Source organism: Hipposideros armiger, unplaced genomic scaffold (assembly GCF_001890085.2).
Source record: "Hipposideros armiger isolate ML-2016 unplaced genomic scaffold, ASM189008v1 scaffold_42, whole genome shotgun sequence".
In the NCBI taxonomy this organism is placed as follows: Eukaryota; Metazoa; Chordata; class Mammalia; order Chiroptera; family Hipposideridae; genus Hipposideros; species Hipposideros armiger.
The window spans coordinates 2,467,486-2,487,993 of record NW_017731392.1 but is presented as its reverse complement, the minus strand read 5'-3'; the positions used below and the strand labels follow the sequence as shown (position 1 = coordinate 2,487,993).

The 20,508-nt window shown below is 42.9% G+C and overlaps 1 protein-coding gene across 1 annotated transcript in view; it reads left to right on the top strand.

Moving 5' to 3' along the window:
* The window catches only part of MYOF (myoferlin), a 165,673-nt gene extending 153,675 nt beyond the window's left edge, over nt 1-11,998 (top strand). Inside the window, exons 42-47 of the mRNA XM_019639002.1 lie at nt 1,630-1,771; nt 4,057-4,156; nt 6,979-7,169; nt 8,918-9,027; nt 9,422-9,569; nt 11,023-11,998. Coding sequence (XP_019494547.1) covers nt 1,630-1,771; nt 4,057-4,156; nt 6,979-7,169; nt 8,918-9,027; nt 9,422-9,569; nt 11,023-11,061 — 730 coding nt within the window. The 3' untranslated portion in view covers nt 11,062-11,998. The remainder of the gene's footprint in view (nt 1-1,629; nt 1,772-4,056; nt 4,157-6,978; nt 7,170-8,917; nt 9,028-9,421; nt 9,570-11,022) is intronic.
* Nucleotides 11,999-20,508: the final 8,510 nt, after the last annotated feature.

Sequence of the window (20,508 nt, the reverse complement as noted above, 5' to 3'; positions counted from 1 at the left end):
CGGCCGTCCAGAGGCCGGCGACTGATCTGCCTCGCCAGGGAAGAGCACAATGATGGTGCCAACTTGGGCCAGTGAAGCGACATCCTCCACAACTAGATTGAAGAACAAAACGACAGCAACTTGTCTGTTCCCCTTCCCCTAATTCCCCAGTACTGTTCCCATCCCCCCAATTACCCAATAAAAAAATCTTTAAAAAAATAAATAAATAAATAAAAATAAAAGCTTAAAAGTTAATTGTCAAAAGAAATCTTTCAGCTAACTTATCTAGTCAGTTAATTGACCACCAAGGAGTAAAACTATTGTAGTTGGTTAATATTAATACCACCACTAATTAGCATGTGAGACTTTCTAGTCTCCATGGTCTTTGAGGCAGAGGAACAGGCTTAAACTTTGTATTCTGACAGATTGGGAGTTATACTCATTTTGTCCATTAGTGGCTATGTGAGCTTTAAGTTAGATAGCCTCTCTGGACCTCAGATTCCTCATCAGTGAAATGGAGATAGTCATACGAGTTGCAAAGAATAAAATAAGGCATACTAAGTACCTGGTTCGTGGCAGATGGTCGTAACCATGAGTTAAAGATTTCCCTTTTCCCACGCTGGCCCTCCTAAGCCATGATCTTGCATTATGTCCTCATGAGGACCATGAGAAGGGAGCACATATCATTAAACTCATCTTATAGATGGGACATGAAGCTTAGCGAGTCACTGGCAGAGCAAGTTCACAGCCTCCTACTAAGAGCCTCTGTCTGTGAGGTCCAGGCATCAATATTTTTTAAAGCTCCCAGTTGATTCCAATGTGATTCTAATGTGCAGTCAGTGTTGAGAACCATGCACTCAACCACTTTACCAGCCTAAAATCCAGTGTTCCCCTGCTTCCAAACCAGGAGTCTTCCCAGTAGCAGGCACATATCACAACTGCTTCCCGAGCAGTTCATTCATTCATTCCTTCAACAGGTATTCAATTAATGTCTGCTATGTGCCAGGTACAAGTCAAAGGAAATTTTTCAAATGTCAAAAGTTAAGATGTTAAATTGTTTCTAGAAATGGATTTTCATAGATATGCATATGGAAATAACAGCTCACATCTCCCTGGCTAGTCTCATTAATAGGATCAGAGTGACTCTCAGAATAATAAAAAAAAAAAAAAGGAAGCTGTAAGATTACTTGAGTCATGCCTGTTTTGTTTGCTTAAGTAAAATATGGAAAAGGAAATGCTAAAATTTAGAACTAACTCATATTCATTGAGCCTATCAGCAGTGATGACAGACACTGATGAGTTATAGTTACAAAGGCTAAAATCATAGCCAGCAAGCCCCAGCATTCCCAAAATAGAAGCTAAGTTGTTGATATTTTCCAGAAAATTTCACCTTATCCCTGTTAACTGAAGTCTAAAGGGTTTCCTGCTTTGGTTTTAGAGGAATTATGTTTTGTTTGGCTACAACCTATGTTGAATGCAGCAGAGCACCTCCTCTTCATAAATCAGCCCCTAGCTCTGTAGATAACTGGAAGCTGCCCAAGAAAAGTGCATTAATTCTCCTGCCCTTCACTCCCCTAATCACTGCACAATTTTGCGGCTAGATTACCTGTCAATCACACGAAGCTAAGTCTGTTTGCCTCTGCTTTTCAGCTGGATTCCTGGCAATGAAGAAAACAAACAGAAAACAGATGTCCATTACAGGTCCTTGGATGGCGAAGGGAATTTTAACTGGAGATTTGTTTTCCCGTTTGACTACCTCCCAGCTGAACAACTCTGTATTGTTGCTAAAAAAGTGAGCTCTGAAATGTGCCTGTGGCAAGTGGATGTCATGGGTCCTCCTTAATGCAGACCCTGAGAGAATGTCAGAGCCACTCAGCACCTTGGCAGTCTTAAGTCCAGCTCCCTCTTGGTACAGATGGGGACCCTGAGACCCACAGAGGCGTAGATACTTGCCCAGGGTCACAGAGCTACGACAGCTATTGGTGGAGTGAGAAGGATAAGGAACACAACTTTCTTTCCCCTAATATGTTGGCAGCAGGAGAAAGGATTGACAAAGGGTAGATAGACATGGGGGATCTTGTATCAATACATACAACAACCCAAGTGTATGTTTATGTCACAGGGAGATCAAGTTCTTCCCGTGATAAGCAGAACTGTTTGACCAATTAACCAAACAGAGGCAAAATATTAAAGCAGGTAAAATTGCCCTCCTTCAGAAGCACTTCCGTGAGGGTTCAGGGCCCTGGTTGCCTTAATTTATAAGACTCTCAGTTACAGAACTCAGCTCAAACTGGTTTATACCAAAAAATTGATTTGTTGGTTCATATTACTAAAAAGTCCAGGGTTGGCTGGCTTACGGAACACCTGAACCCCAGGTTGAAGTGATGTATTTAGAAATCGCTCTCACTTTCTCTTCCCCTCTGCCCTGTCCTCTGTGGGTTTCATTCCCCGGGGGGAGGCAAGATGGCTGCCAGCAGCCCAGCTCACGTCCTGCCCTCTCAGCAGCCTCAGCAGAAAGAGAAGAACACAACCCCAATGGCCCCAAGCAGACTCTTGGAATTGGGCCTCAGTGTCTCTGCCTGTTTGGGGTCATGTGACCATCCCTGAACCAACCAATACTGCCTAGGAAAGCAATGCTGATTGGCCTGGCTCTGAGGGATGGAGTCGGTTCTTCCCAAATTGCATGGACTGGAACAGGGGAATCTCCAAGAAAAATCTGGGTGCTTTCATCCCAAAAAGGGGGCCTGAAACCTGGCCAGGCAATAAAAACAGATGTCTTTTCTAGGCCTCTACATCCTATTCCTACCCCCTACATTTTATAAACTTCCCCTAGCTCTTCCCAGTCCTCCTTTCCTCATATCTGATCAAAATATACCTGTCTCATGTCCTATCAGGCCAGGCCCTTCCCCCTGCTAGCCTTACTCAGTGCTGATGCTGTAGTGAGCATTTTTCTGTGCCAGGTGAGATGAATGTTTTCAAGGGGCACTTTCTAGAGACACAGAGGTCAACCAGATTTCAAACCATGCATACTTTCAGATGTGAGGCAGACACGGGTGGGAAAGGTGAGGGAGTGGGGAAAGGTAGGCCCTACGTTACCTTTCCTATTTATCTGCACCTGGTGCTGGACCTCCCCATGCCCTGAGTGGTACTTGGAGCATGACCCCACACAGGACAGTCAGGTGGGGCCAGACAACAGCAAAGTGGGTTTCCCAGCCCCTCACAACCAGGCCCTCTGAGCCCTGCAAAAAGGGAACATTTCTGGAAAGTCATCTGAAAAACAAGAAACAACCCTACACTCTTCTCAAATTCATGAAGCAATGGGGGAATTCCCTTTCTCCTGGGGCTAGTGGAACTTAGATGTAATTAGGCTGTGGAGGTGTTGTTAATCTTAGCTAATACTGCCTGGGCAGAGGCAGGAACCAGAGGCGAGAACCTGGAAGACCCTACTCAGCCCTCCCTCCACCTAACTATTATGAGGGATCTGGGGGTCTTAGTTGACCACAGCATGTAAAACTCAACAATATATTTCAAAAGCCAAAAATAGCAAGACATTTTAAATCTGCATTGATAAAAGAGTAAAATCTGTGCCCCCATGAAATGAGTGTGCTCAGACATCCGTGCGGGGTGGGTGGGAGGTCTGGTGGGTGGGCAGAAGGTGGCTGAGCAGAAGTGACACCCCAGCAGATGTTGTTGCAGGCCAACCTAGGACAGCCTGGCTTTGGGAAGATAATCTAAGCAAGCCATAGTGGTCTTCCAGGGGGAGATATAATCACTCCCCACACCCCAGGAGTGGTAGCAGGAAGTCACACTAATAGGAACATGGCAGGAAACTGTCTGTTTGGGAACTGCCTGGGACATCTTTTTGTCACCCAGCTGGCGGCCTTGAGATGTCTTGGGGAGCCCAACTGTACTTCCTACACATGGGGTGGAGGGGTAGAGCCAGGGGAGGAGTTTTTGGGGTAGGGATGCAAACGAGGGAGAAGGCCCCGTGCCTTGATGCTGGGGATTTCCAAGGGGAGAATTTCAGAATCCAGTAATCAGTGTAATTTCGTTTGTCTGTTTCTCTTGTTATTTTAGGAACATTTCTGGAGTATTGACCAAACTGAATTTCGGGTGCCACCCAGACTGATCATTCAGATATGGGATAATGACAAGTTTTCTCTGGATGACTACTTGGGTAGGGCTTACATTTGTATACTTTTCTCTAAGAAACTGTACTTAGAATTGGTGAAATTAATGAAAACTTGGAATCAATCATTTAAATCTCCAGTACTTTGGGTAATTGGGAATGGGGGCCCACTCACTGCCTGGATGTCCTCTAGGCAGTGTGTCCTCTGTCTCGGGTCCTCCGAGAAGCAGACACAGTGAATGTCACCCTTTTCTGTGGTCCCCATCCACTCTCAAGAGCCCTTGTGGAGGCTCTGGTACCAGCTCCTGTCTTGCTATTAAGACTCAAATCCTGTTTTCACAGAAGAGATGCCACACCCCTGCCTCTACTTCCAAACAACCCATTCTTTCTCCTCATTACCTCAGAATTGGCTCCCTCCTCTCCACACTACTCTCAGGAGTTACTGAGATTCCCTAAGGCTCCAGCCATTGTTCTTTCAGGGTCCTTCTCAGTGGCTAAAGGCATTTGGTAAACACACACACACCCTGACAGCCTGGGACCCTCTGTTTCTTGGCATGCACCCCCACACACACACCCCAAAAGCACAGAGCTCTTCTGATTTTCGCTCTCCCAGGCTGTGGGTCTGTCTCATTGATCAGCTCTGTTTCTTCCTCCCACACTTTAAATACAGGCCTTTGTCTTCCCTGGGGTCTTTGTCACTATCCCTCGGTCCCCTCAGCGATTTACCCACTCTCACCTCAGTTGAAGGTATAGCTTCAACTTTTACCTTTCAGGGAGGTATGACTCCTACACCAGGGTGTGTAGCCTGACCACCCATGGTGCCTGACATATAGTAATAAGAAATTATTATAATGACTCATATTTCAATACATAAATGTATCCAATCAACATGCCATATACCTTAAACTTACAATAATGTTATATGTCAATTCTATTTTTTTTTAAAAATGATTATGATCCTAAATCCCCACCAGAAACGTTCACCTTTATGTTTGGCTGGCACCTCAGACTTATCATGATCAAACTCAGCCTTTGCTCCCTCACCTCATACCTGGTGTCCTCATGAACTTCTTTTGCTGTTCACAGCCCCTCCATTGTCCCAGCCACCCAGGCAAGAGCACCCAGAGTCCTCTGCGGGTCCTCCTGTCTTTCCCCCGAGTCAGTCTTAACATTGTAATCTGCTTTATCACACACATTTATTTTCTTACTTCCATGATCTCTGCCTCTGCCAGTACAGACCTCTTTTTCTCTTAGCCAGCTGTTACAGTAGCTCCTAACTCATCTCCCGCTTTCGGGGCATCTTTCCTGGCAGAAGCAATGCCCACGGTAGCCAATGGCTGTGTCTTGTTTACCCCTTTACCCTTCACAGCACTGAGTGCAGTAGCTTTGACTTGGTGCTTAATAGGAGCTGAACAAACAAGTACGTATGTAAGTACACTGACTTCTAAAGCATACAGGCAATCAATTTCAGAGTAGTGAAGAGTAGTCCCTTGGAATTTAAACAAAATAGTCTGAAAACAAATAAAGAGAATGAGTACATTTCAAAATAGCTATTGGGCAAGTGGCTGTAGTTATCACCCAAAGGAGAGATGCTCAAGAAAAGCTAAGTAAATTGTGGACTATGAATCCATTCTAAGATGAAGGGCAGGCAGTTCCTAAGTCTAACAGTGTAGAGATAATCTGCCACAACCTCCCTATTGCTCTTTGCTGGCACTGTTGAAGACCAACTTTTTTTTTTTTTTTAAGATTTTATTGGGGAATTGGGGGAGGGGAATAGACAAGTTGCTGTCCTTTTGTTCTTCAGTCTAGTTGTGGAGGACGTCACTTCACTGGCCCATGTTGGTATTATCATTGCGCTCTTCCCAGGTGAGGCAGATCGGTCGCCAGCCATTGAGGGCCACTCACAGCAGCTCTTGGTAGCTCACACCGGCTGCTGGCCACTCACGCTGGCTGCCGGCCACACACGGTAGCTTATGGCAGCCCACTGCAACAGGGGCTGCAGCCTACGCTGTCACTGGCGACTCACAGCAGCCCAGCTCCAGGTCAAGCTGTTGTTCACCATCTTAGCTGTAGAGGGTAGTGTCACTGGCCCTCATGTGGGATCTGAACTGGGGCCCTGCTGCTTAGAGCTGGCGTCCCAAGCCAGCTGCTAACCAACGCGCCACTCAGCCGGCCCCTGAAGACCAACTCTTGTCCCAGTGGTTCATAGACTTGACCCCATATGACATATACCATTTCCTTAAGGAAAGGACTCACAAGAGTTCCCAAGCCCAAAAGATAGTCAAAGTGCTACTAAAGAGTTAATGCCTCACATCATGGAAGAGAAAATGTGCTTCTCCAGGCACCCTAATGTGGACTTCCTAGTTCCTGATGAGAATTTTCTATTGAGTTGTTATGTTCCTTCTCAGGCTCCTGTTTCTGAGGATACACTAGGAGAGACTTGAACATGACAGTTTCATGGAGTGTCCCATGTTCCAAGTACCAGGTGTCTTTACCCAAAGCCAAATGACTGTGTTCAGGGCAGCTCAGAGCTAATATGAGCACATTTCAAATCCAGGTTCAGTGGAAATTTTGTCTATAGATGTTTAGTTATTTTGAGCTTGTAGAAGAACTCTGTTTATGCTCCTGTCTTTGAGAAATAAAACATGTAGTCCTCTGTGAGATGCGGAGTGGTGGACAGATATTTCTTCTGCCACTTTCCATCCTATCTGGAAAGAATTTTAAATGTCTACCAGGGTCCTTTTGTCTAACTCACCCATCACCTGTTCAAAATCACTGTCTGACTCTCTTCTGACGGGAACATTCTGTTCCCTTGTAAACAACAGCTGATCCACTTGAAGCTTATTGGAGTTTAATGTTTACTTGGCTAGGTTTCCTGGAGCTTGATTTGCATCACACCATCATTCCAGCAAAATCATCAGAGAAATGCAACTTGGACATGATTCCGGATCTCAAAGCCATGAACCCCCTTAAAGTGAAAACCGCCTCACTCTTTGAACAGAAGTCCATGAGAGGATGGTGGCCATGCTACGCAGATAAAGATGGCTCCCGTGTGATGGCTGTATGAGCATTTTCTGGTTGGGGGTTGTTTAGGCCTTTTATCATTTGGGTTTTGCCTTTTATCAATAGATTTATTCCAGATAAGACAAGGATGTATTAAAGATGTAGGACTTTAGGTTATGGGAATGGTTTGTACCAGGGATCACAAGAGAAGGTGGCAGATGCTCAGAACATATGCTTGGGGTTGAATGGAAGGTGGGCAGATTTGAATTGTTGAAAAACTGGGAGCCAGAGTGTTTGCACTGTATTTCTTTAGAGCCCTTCTTCCTCAGGAAGGCTAATTTATGTTGAGCTACCAATACAATTCAGTACAGAAGAGGAAACTTCAAATTTGAGCTGTTCTCATTAAAAAAAAAAAAAAAGATGGCGGCAGCAGGGGGTAATGGCTGACATCCATTGAACAAGAAAGCCATAACTTAAAAGCAAGTTTGGAGAACTCAAAATATATTTTGATATCGAAGCAACTGTGCAGGTCATCATGCCATGTCACAAAAGACTTCCTAATTCGTTATGAATTTTTAATAATGGTTTACATTTTACATCACTGATTATGAACCAGGCAACATGCTAAATACCTTACATTCATAATCTTGTTTATTTAAAACAATTTTAAGGTATAATTTATGTAAATAAACTGCACCCATTTAGAGTGCACAGTTTGATGAGTTTTGACAGATGTATACGCTTATGGAACCACCATAGTCAAGATCCAGAACATTCCCGTTACCCTAAACATTTCCTTGTGCCCTTTGCAGTCCATCGTGCCTCCCATGCTGGCCCAGGAAGTCACTTATCTGCTTTCTGCCACTATAGATGAGTTTACACATAATCTCACTTAGTGCTGCTGACAACCCCATCAAGTAGACATTACCCCCATTTTATAGATTCAAAAGACAGGCTCAGAGAGATGGAGTACCTTGCCAGCGTCAGATACCCAGCTTTGTCTGACCGCACCGGAGTCACCTGGGCTCTACCATTTAAATGAGCGTCAGGGGCGGGGTTCTCAAATCGTTGGTGACCTGGTCAGCTTTCCAGGGTTCTAGAAAGCCTGTTACCACCTTAGTTAAGCCTGGCTATTTATACAAGAGGGAAAGTTTCTAGACCTCTTTCAGTCTCAGTGTCCTCACGTTCACATGAGGATAGTTGCAGTATCTGCTTTATAGAGTTGCCATGAACATTACACAAGATTATCCATGTAGAAGGCATAAGCAGCACGTCACTCAGGAACCTGTGAACAGGGAGGCAGCATTCATTCATTCACTCATTCATTCATTTATTCAGCTAGTGTACATCAAGTACCCACTAAATGCCAGCATTGCTCTGCACCATGGGGGTCCATGGTAAGCATGAAGCATGTAATCTCTCTTGGAGCCTACAGTTAATGCTCAATAAATGTTAAATATTGTTATTAACAGTATTCAGGCTAATCTGGGTCCAGGGTTACAAAAGAAGGTGTGTGAGAAGGCAAGGAGATGGATGTGAGAAAGTTAGAATGACGGGGACACAGAAAATGAAAAGCAGGGAGCAGGGAGGAGGGAAAGCAATTTGTCCTCTCACTTTCCCACAAGGAGTCAGTTCAGAAACACATGGAAGAGGAAATGTGATGAAATCTCAAGAGGAAAATTTAAGACAATCTAAGGATTGTTTTACAAGAATAAAAATTATTGCTTGGGGAATACTCCTTGGGTTGAAGCGAAAATATTTATGAAACGTGATGTCATGTGTTTAACCTGTTCTGCTTTACTGAAGGGGAAAGTGGAGATGACGTTGGAAGTCCTCAATGAGAAGGAGGCCGACGAGAGGCCAGCCGGGAAGGGACGGGATGAACCCAACATGAACCCCAAGCTGGACCTACCAAAGTGAGAGCCCTCTTTGTTCTCAGCGTTGTCTGATCCCCAAACACCTGCAGTCTAAAAGCCTCCCTTCAACTTGGCTTAATGGAATGTATTAGCTGTTGTCCTTCTAATTTTGTACTTAATAGTTGGAGGGTGGGGGTGGGGATGGAGCGGTTGATGATCTGGCTTTGTTTTACCCATTCTCCTTTCCCGTGAAACCAAAGTCCAGCGTGCCTTCGGCATCTTCCTTAGGAAGCTATAAAAGTTTCGGGAATCTTTCTCAGCCAACTAAGGGGAATAACATCTTATCTTGACTTTATAAATGTTATTACTTATTCTTTAAACTGTGTTATGCTCAGAGGTAAAATATCTGTCCCTCCTGAGTTGTGTAGGTAAAAACCATTTCTTTGCAATGCAGCCGCCCAGAAACCTCCTTCCTCTGGTTCACCAACCCATGTAAGACCATGAAGTTCATCGTGTGGCGCCGGTTTAAGTGGGTCATCATCGGCCTGCTGATCCTGCTGATCCTGCTGCTCTTCTTGGCCGTGCTGCTGTACTCCTTGCCGGTGCGAGTCCTGGGCTTCTTGGCTTGGCTTTGTGTGTGTGTGTGAATTGGGGTTGGTCATCCAACTTGGTACTTGCCTTGGTTGCCATTTAAAAGAATGACTCACTTAGCAGTTGTGGTGCCACAACCCTTCGGCCTTTGGCAAACTTAAAGTAATGTGTGCTGTGGTTAGAATTGCATTCTTAGGGTTTCAGGAATTTCGGGCAGAACTTTATGGCCTGAAAACAACTTTGGTTTCAGGAATTCGAGGAGAAATCTCTCAGGCCTTTAGCAACGTATGTCTGGACCATAACAAGCATTTCCGACTCGTCTTCCTACCTTCAGACTCCTTGCCAAGAATTCACAGACCCCCCCCCAACTTGGGGTCCTTATAGGGCTACACAAACCCTGAACTCCACCCAGAGTAGATAGCTGCCCCCCCTCCCCAAAACAAGTATTACCCTTACCTGCCAGAATGTCTTTGCCAGTGCTATTCCTTCACCCATGTTTTGTCTATCAACATCTTATTTATTCTTTAAGGCCAACGTCATATAACCGCCCCCTTAAATTTCCCTTCATCACCGCAATCATAAATGGAAGTCCAGATGGGAAGTTAGCCGGTGTGCCTACAAGTAGTACCTTAGTTTCTCCACTCAAGGAATTTATGAGCATCCACTGTAGGCTAGGAATTGGGGTGTAGACATGACCAAGGCATGACTTCTGCCCACAAGCAGTTCATAGCCCAGGGACAAACAGATATATGAACAAGTGAATTACTATAAGCAGCAAGCTGTTATAGAGACATGAACAAATGACCGTGAGAGTCAGTTGCTGAGGATGGTTTCAACAAGGAGGGGGCATTTAAGACCAGTTTGCCAAGTAGAGAAGGGAAAGTCCAGGCATTCAAATACTCTTACTTCAATTCATATTAATAACAATGTAGATTAGTTTGTGTTGAGTAACAATCACACAACCATAATAGCAGTGATTTTATGTCTTTGTTTTCCTCAGTATAATACTTTTGGATTGTTAACTATGAGTGCATGGACATTATTTTTGAGTTGTAGTTAGTCCAATCTGTCTTACCCATTTAAAAAAATTCTTCATAATTATTTCTTTTTCTTGACTTAAATTTTATTGATTTAAACCAGTGCTTCTCAACTGGGGGAAATTTTGCTCCCCAGAGGGCATTTGGCAATATCTGGAGACATTTTGGATGTCATAGTTGGGGGCGGGCACTACTGGCATCTAGTGGGTAGGGGAGAAGCCAGGGATGCTGCTAAACATCCTACAATGTACAGCACAGCCCCTCAACAAGAATCATCTAGTGCTAAATGTCAATAGTGCCAAGGTCGAGAAACCCTAACTTAAATATACATATATATATATATATTTATATATATATATATATTTATATATATTTATATTTATATACATATATAATTTTTTTAACACTGTTCCTGCTTCCTTTTCAGAACTATTTGTCAATGAAGATTGTGAGGCCAAATGCATAATGAAAGCAAAGGCTTCTTTTCAAGAGTCATCCAGCAACGAGAGAATCCTGTCTCTGTTTATGGACCAAAATCAAAAGTGATTTTCTTTGTGTCTGAGACTACATTCCAGGGGCAGGTTACAATATTTCACTGAGTCCCAGCAGTTCCCAGAGGGTCTAGGTCCTGGAAAGTCAGGCCAACCAGCAACATTTTAATCTTGTTACCTTTTGAAGTATTAAAATTTTTGAAGTATTAAAATTTTTACCATGTTTTTCGGACTATTTTTCAAGGTGGCTGGTTCCATTTAAATATTGACTTTTTTTTTAATGTGTCCTTGATTCTGTTGTTCTATAATTCAATTTTTGGAAATTGCTGAAATTGAATTTGAAAATTTCTGCATCTTAACTTCACATACTTTTTACTTGTAATCAACGAAAAGGACTGACTGTGCATTATGAAAACAGAATAGTTAGAGTCACTTATTTATGCCTGAAACCATTGTTATGATATTTTATATGGATAAATGTCATGAGATTCTATTCAACTTCCATGATAAATTCAAATAAAAATATTTCACCTTTAACACATAGCTGTTTGTTTTAGCTGTGGGCTGAGTTAGGAAGGAGGCAATTTCTAGTCCTCTGGATCTCAGTGGATGAAATGTCATGGTATACCACTTGGCCATAAACCCTTTATAGGTGTGATGCCAAATTTTGGCCAATAGGTCAAACTGAGGCTAAGATAATGAATAGTAAAAGCTAACACTCATTAAAAGTGCTTATTCTATGTGCAGCATTGTTTTAAGTGCTTTATGTCTATTAACTTGTTTAATCCTCAAGGTAACCCTATAAAGGTAACATTCTTAACCCTATTTTACAGTTGAAGACGTTAAGGCAGAAAGAGGCTAAGTAACTTACCAGTGCCACACAACCAATAAATGGTAGAGCTGGGATTTGAACCCAGGCAGTCTGAGTTATTTCTTTCTTAATTTCTTTCAACTACAATACAATACCACCAGTGGGAGGGCTGTCAAGGGGAGCATGGAGCTGAGATGGTCAAGTCATAAGTGACAGCAGCAACCCAGGGTGGCTCCAGGCCAACACCAAGACAGTCAGCATGTCTTCTAGAACATGTGAGAATATTTTCCTGTTACTATATCAGACCATGGTGAGATCAGTAAACCATTTGATTCAAAGAGCAACACAGAACCAAGGGGAAGATGAAATGGTGTGAGAATGGTGATGCTTTTGGACATTTAGACAATGTTATACTGCAGCGGTAACTGTCTTGGTATTATTGCTGAGTTGTTTCATATTTTGAACATTTTAATCCCTTCAATGTTCTGTCAAAAATCCTAGTGTTCAAAGTGTGCTCAGTACATTTAGCACTAGCTAAATCAGAATGCTCGCCATTCCCCAAGCACCTTGTATTTTCCTCCCTGAGTCTGTGCAGGTCATCTCCCACTGGAAATGCCTTCACCCACCTGCACTGGGAGAACCGCTGCCTGCCCTTGAAGTTCTGGTTCAAATACCATTTTCTCCTTGATACTTTTTGGGCCCCAAAGTGATCCTTTAACCCTAGAAGTTTATATATTAGTACAACCTTTCTGAAGAAATACGTTAAAAGCCTTAAAAATGTTTGTGCCGTTTAACCCAGTAATTCCAATCCTGAGTATTGACTCCAAGGAAATCATCAGTAAGGCAACCAAAAGTTCACGTACAGAAATGTATGTTACATTATAATGGCACAAATCAGAAACAACCTAAATGCCCAAATATAGGGGAATGGTTGACTATATGGTAAAATCCCATATATTGGAACAAGATAAAAAAATATCAATTTTTAAAATATTGTTACTGACATAGGAAAATGCTGGTGTATAGGAAATGAAAAGCGTAATACAAATCTATATAAAATAAAAACCCCAATGCATATGTGTCTATAAGGAAATGCACCAAAATATTAGTAGTATAAGTTTATGCAAGGTTTACATTTGTGTGTATTTAGATAATTTTTAAATGTAAGTTAATGTTGGACGTTCATACAATTTTTTCCTATAAAACTAAGAGCTCAAGTTTGACAAACATTGCTATCCTTTGTTTTACCTTGTAGCTATGTAGGTGTGCCTCATTTTCACACCTGATAGCCCCTTAAGGGCAGAGGTAACACCTGTAAAATCTGCACCCCAGGGAGCAGAGTTCTGGATTTGCAACCTGGGTCATGCTTCAGATTTATCCACAACTTGGGAACAATAAACCACCTCCCTTATTGGATTGGGGGGAGGGCTGAATGGAATCACGTATGTAAAGTACCTTCACAATATCTGATGCCTGGCAAGTACTCAATACATGAAAGCTTTAGGGGTTGCATCAGGCTGGTTAAAGTCTGATGTTTTAGTTCCAAAGGTAGAACTAAGGACAGGGTCTTTTCCTTCTAAGACTTACTAGATAGGAAAAAAGCAAGATGTAAGATAGTCTACCTTGTCAAGACCCAGAGAGAAGGCAGGGGAGTGTGCCCAAGTTCAGGAGGTAGGAACAGATGTCAGTTCTTTCCCTGCCAGGCACTATTGTAAAGGCTGATATGTGTGAGTGGTAACAGGGACACTTGCATTGTTCCAGTGGTTTCAGGCTGCCCCAGTTTGGGAATCAATGGGCCCTCCGCTGTTCCAGGGTTGGCGAGGTATCATCATGGCTCTCACTATGAGCAGCCAGCTATTCACAGGCTAGGCCCCCAACTGCACATAACCCTCTAACCTTTTTAAATCAATTTGTACCTGCACCCAAACTACTGCTTTCTAACAATATCACATCATCTTTCTTATAATTAACAGGAGGCCTACAGCTTTTTTTCAATTTACACTCTAATGATGAAGGGAAGACAGTTTTACTTAAAATGGCTCTTTTCTTGGAGAAAAAAAGTAGGCTCCACAAAAGGGCAAAGTTGTCATTTGGAATATTTAACAATCAGTATGGCCTTGGCACCAACCAATCAGAGCAGATGTTTTACCCCATCATAATGAAACATGGCTATTAAAAAAATGAGAACAGCATTCCAGTATGTGTAGTCTGAGTATTAGCCTTCTTTCCAGGACCCACTAGGACACTCTCCCAAGTGCCTCACTGAAGTTATGATTGCTGAGCAGAAAAATGAATGGCTATGAGGAAAGTCTTTTCCTCCTTTCCTTCATACCTAACTGGAATCTGCTAGTGTAGTTCCTTTGAGAAAATGGCAGCAAAGCTCTATTAGGAATGAACTAATTCCCAAAGAGAGTATTGAGCTGAACTTTCTGGGTAGTGTTCCCCCCTCTCCTCCCATCCCCCCAGAAAAAAGCTCCATCTTGTCAAAAGATAATGGTCCCTCATTTGAGGTTGTTAGCCGCCTGGTGACCTATAAATGATAGCTAAAAGCTGGAACTAATCACAGGCCAGTCAGATTGTCGCTTCACTGCGAATTAAATAACACTGAGTCCTAACCGATTCTAGCAAGTGCCACATTAACACTGGAGCCTTCATTAGGAAAATAAATCTCCATCAATGTCTTGAGGGTGACAGGGAACCGAAAATCCTGACAGGCTAATACTTGATTTTGTTTTGTTCTTCCTTTCTCATACTGAGACTAGAAAAAAAAAATGTCACAATTAGACCTGCATGTTGCTTTCAAGAGCTATTTAAAAGGTGGGCAGAGTTCTGACACCCATTTTGAAAAAGGAGCAGAGGGGAGCTGCACAGTCAGGTTTTCCAGGCGCGGGCCAAGTGGTAGCTCTGTGTCCCTCCGAGCTCACCCCGGCTCAAGGATTGTTTGTCCAAAGACTGGAGCCGACTTGTTTCACCACTGTTCAGCAGATGTTATTACAACAACGAGAAGGTGAGGGTGCTTTCCAGAAATGTCTGTTCAGTTCAGAGAAAGTACAACTTGACTACCATATGGGGAACCAACATCGACAATGATTTCAAAGTTTAAAAACTCTACAGTTTAAATATTTCAAGCTAAATAGGTTTCTTTGTGTGGCCCATGCATTCAGTACTCTGGACCATATGCATGCAGCCTCCCAAGGCAGATGGGAATTCCATTTGGAAGAATGCTTTTCAAAGTCTGGCTTGATGGAGAATTAGTTCATAATGGAGTCGATGTTGTAAATAGATTAAGCACCCACCATCTTTGCAGCTGAGTTTTGTGTTTGTTCAGCGTTGAATGGCAACTCCCTAATCTTTCTTAGGTTAAACATAATGGGGTCCTAAGGAAGATCAAAGGAAGGCTGCTTTCCCCTTGGATATACATCCCCAAAATGAAATGCCAGAGTTCATGAAGTTCAAGAAAAACACAAGAGAAACGTGTAACACGGACTAACTGCAAAACCTAACGAGTATGGGAACATAATGAAAAACACAGACCCACCATCTGTACGGCCAAACTCATAACTTCAGGGGTGCAACTTTGTAGGACATGCAGACTCTAGATTTTTACTATTTAAATAAACTTAGCAAGAAAGAAAGATCATAATTTTTTTTGACTCCCTCACAGTCAAGTCAGTGCTTCTCAAGGCAACCTGATTTTGCCAAAATTTATCTCAGCTTCTTAAAAAGGCCCATTCAATCCTTGACTAATATTAATGTGCTACTTCCATGTGTTTTCACAAAATCCTAGAGCCAAACCCGTAATCCTCTCCCGTCATATTTCAGCTAAGTCCTGCCCCAACAATTATCAGGAGGAGGACCAGGAATATCCAGCTGGATATGGCTGTGGCACGGCAGCCTCTCAGATGAGGTTTCACCTGGGTCAACAGGATAAACAAAATGAATGAATGGAATCCTCTCTTAGAGGCGGCAAGAGCACAGGGCCAGGAATTCCAGATGCCTGGAAGCCTGCGAAGTTTACCCCAACTCAGTCATAATGCAACGTTGTGACTTTGGCCATTTCCTCTCCGGCCTCCTGTCCCTCGTTTAAGAACGGAAATATAGAACTAAATGGTCTTAATCTGTCCCAGCATTGTTTCATGGTTCTGCTTGCCGGTGACTCAGTTTCTTCATCTATAAAATTGAGACAATAACCTTCAGAGAATAATTGTGAAGATAAAATGATTTAAAAGACACAATAGTGTTTAGAACCGTGCTTGGGACAAAGTAAGCACTCAATGGATTTTAGCTATCACCCTAATCACTATCAGCAGCAGCAGCAGCATTATCACAGGACAACAGTCAGATATGGGCCAGAAGGTGACAGACATGTTCTAGCTTTGAAATGTAACCTTTGAAAGGATGTAAATCACCACTATCCAAAATAATAGTGATTCCTCACCCCGCCCCTCCTGCAAGTTCTAACTGCACATTCCTAATTAGAGAAAGCAGATAAAAATGCTAAGGCAGTTCCACAAAATTTCAAACATAATATTACCATATGATCCAGCAATTCTACTTCTGGGTATTCAAAAGAATAGAAAGCAGAGACTCAAACAGGTAGTTGTACACCCAAGCTCATAGCTGCATTATTCGCAACCGAAAGGTTAAAGAAACTCAAGCATCCATCAACAGATGAATGGATAAATAAAATGCGGTATGTACATACAATGAAATAGTATTTAACCTTAAAAAGGAAAGACTATCTGACACATGCTACAACACGATGAACCTTGAAGACATTATACCAAGTGAAATAAGCCGGATACAAAAGAACAAACACTGTACGATTCCATTTAAATGAAGTACGTGGGGTACCCAAATTCATAGAGACAGAAAGCAGCATGAAGGTCGCCAGGGGCTGGTGGGATGGGGAATGAGGAGTTAGTGTTTCATGAGTACAGAGTTTCAGTTTTGCTAGATGAAAAGAGTTCTGTGGATGGTTGCATGACAGTGTGAATGTACTTAGTGCCACTGAACTGTACACCTAGAAATGGTAAGTTTTATGTTGTGTATATTTTACTACAATATAAAAAATGCTAAGAGAACGAAAGGTCCTCTCAGACAGACCCCTCCATGAAATCAGGGACCTACTTTTGTCCTGTTCCCTATGGATGATAATACTAGTTGACTGACTGAGGGGGGCATCCTGCCTCCTGACCAATATGCTGGTCACAAAAAGGCCTTTTGATGGCTAAATCCAGCACCCGTAGAATCAGGGTAGGCTATATGGTTTTCCTATTTTACATATGAGAAAGGCTCAGAGAGGTTAAGTAAATAGTGCAAGGTCACACAGCAATTTAGTGGCAGAGCCAAGATTTAAACCTGAACAATATGACTCCAAAGCCACTGTATCTGCTGATCTCACTCCTTGGGATCCTACTAAATGGTTTGCTTAGGTCAGATGGAGTATTAACAAAACCAAACTAGGGGACCAAAACCTTAAGGATTAGGGCTGGCTGAGTGGCGCATTGGTTAAGAGCTGGCTTGGGACGTCAGAGGGCCCCAGTTTGGATCCCACATATGAGGGCCAGTGACACTGCCCTCCACAGCTAAGATGCTGAACAACAGCTCAACCTGGAGCTGGGCTGCCGTGAGTCGCTGGCGACGGCGTAGGCTGCAGCCCCTGCTGCAGTGGGTTGCCATGGGCTACCGTGTGTAGCCAGCAGCCAGCGTGAGCGGCCAGCAGCTGCAGTGAGTGGCAGTCCAGAAGCCGGCGACTGAGCTGTCTTGCCCAGGAAGAGCGCAATGATGGTGCCAACTTGGGCCAGTGAAGCAACGTCCTCCAAAACTAGACTGAAGAACAAAATGACAGCAACTTATCTGTTCCCCTTCCCCCAATTCCCCAGCACTGTTCCCATCCCCCAATTCCCCAATAAAAATCTTTAAAAAAACCCAAAACTTAAGGATTAAATGAAATTATTTAATGACTGTCCCTTTGTCCTCAAAGTGCTACATTTTTACTGTAATTTTCATTCCATTTCACTGACCGATCCCTACACCACATTTGTCCTGGTAAATGACAGGAGGGCTTCCAGAATAAAACCAATCGGCCTTCCTGGTCATACAGATTCCAAGTGTGTCCTTGATGAGTTTTCACTCTTGACTCCCATTGGCTGATGCAGTGAGTGTAGTGTAGGCCCTGGATACAGTGTCACCTCAGCCATGGAGGGCGATCCTCAAAGCAATGTTGTAGATAGGAAGAACCTGAGGGATAATTCCCTATTTCCACCTACAGCATAGAAGGCCTGACCACACCTCTTAGTAATTTCTCTTTTTTTCTCATTATTGCTTTCAAGATTTTAAAATTAATTTATATTCACTATAGAAACTTTGGGAAATACAAAAAAAAAAGAAAAAGAAAAAGAAAAAGAATAATCCATAATTTCACTATCATGAGATGACTACTGTGAATATTTTGCAGTAATTTCCTCTAGTCTTTTTTTTTTTTTTTAGATATAAAATTAGGATCCCACCCCCAGAACTTCCCTGGCCTTGCCTTCACAACTCTCCAGTTTTATAGCTTGCTTTTCTTTCCCCTCTTAAAATTGTATTTCAGGGCTGGCCGAGTGGCTCAGTTGGTTAAGAGCTTGCTCAAGAGTGCGAATGCTGGGCCGGCCGAGTGGCGCAATGGTTAAGAACTGGCTTGGGACGCCAGAGGGCCCCGGTTCGGATCCCACATGTGAGGGCCAGTGACACTGCCCTCCGCGGCTAGGATGCTGAACAACAGCTCAACCTGGAGCTGGGTTGCCGTGGGTCGCCGGCAACGGCAGAGGCTGCAGCCCCTGTGGCAGTGGTTTGCCATGGGCTACCATGTGTAGCCAGCAGCCAGCAGCCAGCGTGAGCGGCCAGCGGCCGCAGTGAGTGGCCGTCCAGAAGCCGGCAATTGATCTGCCTCGCCTGGGAAGAGCGCAATGATGGTGCCAACTTGGGCCAGTGAAGCAACGTCCTCCACAACTAGACTGAAGAACAAAACAACAGCAACTTGTCTGTTCCCCTTTCCCCCAATTCCCCAGCATTGTTCCCATCCCCTCAATTCCCCAATAAAAATCTTAAAAACAAAACAAAACAAAAAACAAAACAAAACAAAACAAAAAAAAAGAGTGTGAATGCTGAGCAACAGGGTTGCTGGTTCGATTCCCAGCCCAAGCTGAGCTGCCAACGGGTGGCAGGATGGCTCAACTAAAGAAAATATATATATATATATATTTCATAAACATTTTTCTACAACATGGAAAAAACAAATGTATAATAGCCATTCAAAATTTCATCACATTTATCTACTATAATTGAACTAATACCCTGTCATTGGACATACGTTGTTTCCAATTCTTTGCTATTTTAAATAATACTGCTTTATTTAAATGTTCATCAACAAAGATCCTTGGCTGCATTTCAGGGCCTCTAGATCTAGTAAACTGTTAACATTATAAAGGCAAGACAGTGTCTTGTTCACCCAACATAGTATATGACACAGAGCAGCCATCATTGAATGAATGAATGAATTTCTCATTAGCTTTTTAAGTTAAATCCCTAGAAGAAAAATTTCTGAGTGAACGGGCAGGAGTATACTTAAGGCCCTTGAGACAAATTGCCAGTTGCTTTCCTGAAATGTAGTACCAATTTATACCCACCCCCAACAGAGTCTGAGAGGGTTTGAGCCAGAGCTGATGGCCATCCCTCAGCCTCTCTCCATTCCAGTGGGGTGCCTTTCCCAAACACTGATTGCTGTACCCCCAAGAGCAGTGCAGGGAGGGGGGGATGGCTGCTAGGTCTTAATAATAAGGCTGTGAGACATATGCCCCAAGGACCTCCTGTGGGGACAGTAGTCTTCCCTCTGTGACTGGAGAGGCAGAGAAATCCTCCAACACCCTTCAGAAAGAGCATATACTTGGACTCTTTTCACTTAGAAAATGTGAATTCTGCTGAAGAACTCTCAATATGCTTAAAATAACCTGAGCAAGAATTCCCAACCGGCAAACTAAGATCGAAGCCCATATTTAATCCTCACCAATTTTTAAATTAAATTTCTTCATATTTTTTAAAAAGAGGCTTTGAGGGCCGGCTCAGTGGCGCGTTGGTTAAGAGTTGGCTTGGGATGCCAGCTCTGAGCAACAGGGCCCTGGTTTGGATCCCACTAAAAAAAAAAAAAAGAAAAAAAAAAGAGGCTTTGAGTTAACTCACAAAACAAGAAAAGCAGAATCAAACAACCAAATAGAATTTTCACAAGATTAAAACAAGGGTGAGAGAAGAGAAACAAGTGTGTCAATTGTAAGAGTCAATCTAGTTGCTCTTATTTAAGTTTAAAAAGTGACTCAGAACATCCAGGAAGCTAAGGTGAGAGTATAATATCGTATGGTTATTTTTACCTGGCTGGTAAAAACATACCAGGTTCTCAGAAAAAGCAGTTAACTCTTACATCAAAAAGCAATCATTTCCAATCAAGATGGTGGAGTCGGTAAATGCTGTGCTCAAATTACACATCAAATTACAACTAAACTACAGAACAACCATCACTGAGATACACCTCAATCTTGCTGAACCAAAACCTTACAACTATGGACATACAGAAGTT